General features: G+C 34.6%; 1 protein-coding gene across 1 annotated transcript in view; it reads left to right on the top strand.

Annotated features, from left to right (window-relative positions):
- Positions 1-6,000, top strand: part of LOC128996458 (glucosidase 2 subunit beta-like) — a 28,969-nt gene continuing 22,969 nt past the window's right edge. The window contains exons 1-4 of the mRNA XM_054421801.1: positions 1-158; positions 393-605; positions 1,630-1,802; positions 2,814-2,888. Coding sequence (XP_054277776.1) covers positions 62-158; positions 393-605; positions 1,630-1,802; positions 2,814-2,888 — 558 coding nt within the window. The 5' untranslated portion in view covers positions 1-61. The remainder of the gene's footprint in view (positions 159-392; positions 606-1,629; positions 1,803-2,813; positions 2,889-6,000) is intronic.

Here is a 6,000-nt window from a genome sequence, read left to right as displayed (position 1 = left end):
GTTTTCAAGTCCCTCCGTATCATAACCTAATTTTCTAAACCGGGTTACTTTAACAACAATAATGATAAATATTTCGCTTAAGATAGGTTGTATGTTAGTTTTGTTTAATATAAATGTATCAAGTGAAATTTTACGACCAAGGGGTGTTTCAATATCAAGTAAGTACAGATATTTTGTTTAAACCTGCAAAATGAGGAACCCTATCTTTGGTTGTATTATCCAATCTTAACCTAGGCCTATTTATTCATTTAGGTTTCTCTTATTAGTAAATTTAAAGAATTATATTAGGCCTGAGGTAAATTACTTGATTTTCGTTTCTGATTTTGTGTGATCATCAGAAAGTTGTTAGAAAATAGCCTAACTTATGGTCTAATTGTAATTTTTGTTTTCAGAAGTGTCTTTGTATGACCCGAGTACTGAATTTACATGTTTCGATGGTTTGCGAACAATACCATTTAAGTATGTGAATGATGACTACTGTGACTGCCACGATGGTACGGATGAGCCTGGCACTCCGGCTTGCCCGAATGGTGTCTTTCACTGCACTAACGCTGGACACAAACCTCTCAACATACCTTCATCCCGAGTCAATGATGGGATTTGTGGTGAGTTGTACAGCATTTTACTTCAGTAATTTCTAACTGCCTTAATTTTAAAAACTGTACCACTAAAGTACATAGCCTATTGATTAGGTATACTTTGTCAAATTAACCCGAGCAGCCTTCTTGTGCATCTCCCTAAGTATAGGTGCAACCTACCACGATCATGGCACAATCATGAACATCTCCCTTAGTCACAGAGAAATTATAAGCATCTGCGATTGAATGGACATAAAAATCATCATCCGTGAACACGGTGAAAGGAATATCTCTGGGATCAGGGGGTAGGTCTACTTCATCATCACCACCCACGACCGCAAAGAAATCGTGAACATCTCATTCGAGCACGGGGACATCATCATTGTCATCCAAAATCTTGGCAGAATCGTGAATAGGCCTATATGAAAATACGGGTGGACATCATTATCATCAGGCCCGCCCTAATCTAATCTTACTTAATTTAAAAAAATAATTTTTTTTAGACCTACTTAACAGTGTGGCTCCCTTTTGCTTACGGCCCTACACGTGGTAGATCTGGCGCTGTCTAGGATGCGTATTTTAAGGCAAATATGATAGAAGAACGAGTGTTAATTAATGAGTTAAAAACTTTGTTTCTTATTCAGATCAGCTGGTTCTTGTAACACCTGATGATTAAGGATAGCTGAGTCCAGTTTTTATAACAATATCAAAGAGGTTCTGACTTTTCTCAGTAATCTAATTGGCTTCCTTCTGATTAATTGAAGAATGACTTGGATATCAAACCTTAGATTAGTATATAACCCTGGTCAGAGTATTTAGTATTTATTATTCGTAGAATAGGTCTATAAAAGGCTACAATTTATTGAATAATGTAAATTTAACTATTATGATGACAAATGTTGGGTTTGGTTTTGAAAATATACCAGAAATTGAATAATCAACCCTTGAACTCCTTATTTATCTTTAGACCTTTTACATATAATTCAAATTTTTGCAACCAATTCGTACTTTAGAATTTTTGTCAATGAAAGTTTTTGTCATATTATAACAGATTGCTGCGACGCGTCGGATGAATACTTGACGGGCAACTGCAGTGACACTTGTTACGTTTTGGGAGAAGAAGCGAGACAGCAGGCCAAGCAGAGAGCGGAATTGTTGCGGCAAGGTGGCGAACTGCGGCAGCAACTCATCTCTCGCGGCAAGCAGATGAAACAGGAGAAGTTGGTAAGTAGGCTTGTCTGTGACTAGTCAAAACAAGTGATAGGCCTATACTTTAAGTAGCCTCTTCAACTTGTTGAACCGAAGTTTTCAAAGTCTTAGTATAGTATACATGGTCAACATTCTGTCAATTTTCTTTCTTGCAAACTTATTTAGCATTAAATGTAGGATTGGAAGATGAAAAAATCAAGTTGATTTTACTAAAAGTGTGCTCATATAAGTTATTCATGTGATTAGCTTCTAATAATTGGTGTGCTTCTTTGGGAAGCCTAACTTATAATCTTGTTGAAAGATCTATGAAACTGGAAATTACACGCAAAACCACATTGATAAAAATGTGCACTCTGAAGGGTTAACTGGTACTGTAATTCGGACCCTATTGAAAATTTTTGTTGTTGACTGTGCTCGATTTGTAATAAATGAGGGCCGGAACTGTAACCAATTTAATGTGATTAGTACCTATTTATACCAATATTTTTATCTTTCCAAAAGAGAAATACCGGAACTCCGTTCCGACACGTTCCCCCGCAAATCGAGCACTGGTTGTAGAGCACAACATTACCGTAACCATATAAGGTCTAAGGTGCAAATTATTTCCTCAATAAAGGCCTGCAGTAAGGAACTTCATTATGGTAGTTATTATAATTTCAACTACATTATGGTAATTATTATAATTTCAACTACATTATGGTAATTATTATAATTTCAACTACATTATTACCACTTGCTATAACTGAGTACTCCTTTGTAACTGTAAATAAATTGTTTAGGAAAAGTCTAACCATATCCTAGTTCACGTTGTCATACCAGTAATTTTTGTTCTGACAAACCAAGTTAAGTATGTCAAATCGTTGTAGGAGGAATTTGAGATGGTTTTTGTCCAGTTTTACATGCTGTCTGGTTTTGTTTTAAATTATTACAAAATATGTGATGAAATTAGGTATAAAAATATACAGTAAGTTAGCCTAGACTAATACTGGAAAATAATAATTTTTTCTCATGTTAAATTTTTCTTAGAGCCGAGCACAGTCGCTGGAAAGAGACAAAGCTGAAGCAGAAGCAGTGAAAAAGGAAAAAGAAATATTGAAACAGGTGAGTGGATTTTTTAGTGAGTTGAAATTTTAACAAACCTTGTTCTATAGCCCTGACGTGACCCCTCTAAACCCCTCTCTTTCACTCCTAAAGACATTGGAGATACAAGCAAGCATAAAATACCCCCGCCGCAGCAAACCTGCCGCCTAAGCGAATTTCCATTTGGCGGAATTGATTTTCAATTGATCTATTTAAATAACATAAGGTTTAACGAGTACCTAGGTTTGCTGCTACAAGGAAACTAATAAAGTGTGTGTTTTAAGTAAAATAATTATTGCTAAGTTTAAAATTAATATATTGGCCAAGATTGAACAAAAGATATCCAAAAAACAAGCAAACTACATCATTTTACAATATTCTCCATAAGAATAACATGGGAATTTTAAATTTACCATTTTTTTAGTTTTCTCCGTAAATCAATAACCGTACAAAAACACTTTGATATACTGAATTGTTTGTTTTTTTAAGCTCTTTAAGAAGGTTTAGAGAAAAATTGGGAAATTTTGTGTTATGAGGGTCAAAAGTAAGAAAAACCAATTTTTACCCCATAAAACCCCCCATAAAACCCTGTTTCCATGGTCCGACCATGCTGGATCGCGAACTCATTCAAGTTTATCCCGCCTTACACCTTCAAACCAAATTTCATCAAAATCGGATAAAAATTACTCAAGTTATCGTGTTCACGGACACATATTTATATATAGTAGCCCTAATCACAATCATACTTATTATATATATCTATATATATATAAATCTATATGTATATGTATATATACATATATAAATACCCCCGCCGCAGCAAACCTGCCGTCTAAGCGAATTTCCATTTGGCCGAATTGATTTTCAATTGATCTATTTAAATAACATTATTAGGTTTAACGAGTACCTAGGTTTGCTGCTACAAGGAAACTAATGAAGTAGTGTGTTTTTAGTAAAATATTGATAGCTTACTATAAAATAAATAAATTTGCCAAGTTTGATCAAAATATATCCATAAACAAGCAAACTACAACATTTTACAATATTCTCCATAAGAATAACATGGGAATTTTAAATTTCCCATTTTTTTAGTTTTATCCGTAACCAATAACCGTACAAAAACACTTTGATATACTGAATTGTTTGTTTTTTTAAGCTCTTTAAGAAGGTTTAGAGAAAAATTGGGAAATTTTGTGTTTTGAGGGTAAAAAGTGAGAAAAACCAATTTTTACCCCATAAAACCCCCCATAAAACCCCGTTCCCATGGTCCGATCATGCTGGATCGCGAACTCATTCAAGTTTATCCCGCCTTACACCTTCAAACCAAATTTCATCAAAATCGGATAAAAACTACTCAAGTTATCGTGTTCACGGACACATATATATATATATAAATCTATATATATATATATATACCTATATATATATATATATATATACATATATAAAAATTTGAACGAATGGTGTTTTTGGCCTCTGGGGACATTAAAATGAAAAAGTAAATCGGTCCCGGGCCTAAGTCTTACCATGAGACCTACGGTAATAGCTACTTCCCTATAGGGAAATTCGCTAAAATTTGAACGAATGGTGTTTTTGGCCTCTGGGGACATCAAAATGAAAAAGTAAATCGGTCCCGGGCCTAAGTGTTACCATGAGAACTACAGTAATAGCTACTTCTCTATAGGGAAATTTGCTAACAACACAATCTTAGCACTAGTGTGTACATCATCCCAAAAATAGTTATAGATTCAAACACTTTTTCTATAGAGGCTCTAAAACACCACCCATCTCGAATCTAGTCCTGGTTATCAGTAAATCATCAAATCTAAACCAAGAGCAAAATTTATCTCAAATGGACATTTTTATCAAGATAAATTTACTAAAAGGTTCCTTGGTGTTGATCAACTTATAGCTGTGAATCGTTTCTCTTGTGGATGTCTTTTTGTTGTACTTCAACTTTTGACACTTTTTGTTTTTTAAATGAACTGATCTGTGACTCAGTCGAGGGTTTGCATCCTAGTGCCACGATTGGAATTGTGACCGGGGGCGTAACCGGGATCGATTTAAAATAATAAGAATACTTTAGTGAGAGGTAAAAGAATGTTTAATCACTATTCAAATAAAATGGGTGGACAATATGATAAAGATAATAATAAAGACAATAATAAAAATGGATGATAAAATAATTACAGGCTCCTTTTATTTAAGTAGGCCTAAGCAAATGAAATTTATATAAAACTCTAATAATTATAATTCTTTTTGACACGTTATTATATTCAAACAGGAATTTAATAGTAACTATATTTATTCACACAAATTATAAATGAAATCAATTATTATAAAAATGATTACGATTAACATCAATCAATCACTGACTTTAAAAAGGTAAGTTAGCCTGGACAATCACAAAAATTATAAAGTTAAATATTAATAAAGTAATCGCCTTACCAAAAACCCGGAGACCGGCGAAGTGTCCCCGTGATATTACTGGGGCCAAGTGTCTTCCTTCCGGTCAACTCCGACCTCAGTCTCTCCAAAGTACAATTGCTAAGTCTACGGTTTTTGTGGGTCGGTCGATTGAGCAAGCTACGTGTCATCAAGAATTCTGTCTACTAAATGCCAATGTTCTGACACTGGTATATGCATTGTGAAATCCATTTACCAGGTCTTTTACTTTTGAAATATAATCCCAAAATTTAGAAAATAATTTTTGGTGACTACCCGTCACATTACCCCCGCCCAGTTAGACATGGTCCCCATGTCTGTTAAAAGGAACCTGTGCAATTGAAAATTAACAATGTCAAATTTAGATTCTTAATTGGTGTTGATGAGAAGACGGTAGAGATGTAGAGCGGCTGTGGATTAGGTTGTGGCCAAGACTGGTGGCGTCAGCGTAGATAGTAGACTAGTGTCGGGTGTGGCGGCGACCTTGCGGACTAAGTGCAACTCAGCGATGTGTTGTTGACCGTCGTCGGCATCTCAGCTCCCATGGATATATGTAAACAGAAAAGAAACAACATGTGTTAGTGGTTGTATGTATGTTATGTAATATAAAGAAAGTTTTTTTTTATAATTTGTTTATGGGTTTATGGCAAGGCGAACAAAAAAACAATTAATTATTAGCAACAGTTTC

Source organism: Macrosteles quadrilineatus, unplaced genomic scaffold (genome assembly GCF_028750875.1).
Source record: "Macrosteles quadrilineatus isolate MER2022 unplaced genomic scaffold, UCM_ALF_1.0 Scaffold_6__1_contigs__length_79288215, whole genome shotgun sequence".
NCBI classification, from domain to species: domain Eukaryota; kingdom Metazoa; phylum Arthropoda; class Insecta; order Hemiptera; family Cicadellidae; genus Macrosteles; species Macrosteles quadrilineatus.
The sequence above is the reverse complement of the archived record's forward strand: the minus strand, read 5'-3'. Positions and strand labels throughout refer to the sequence as shown.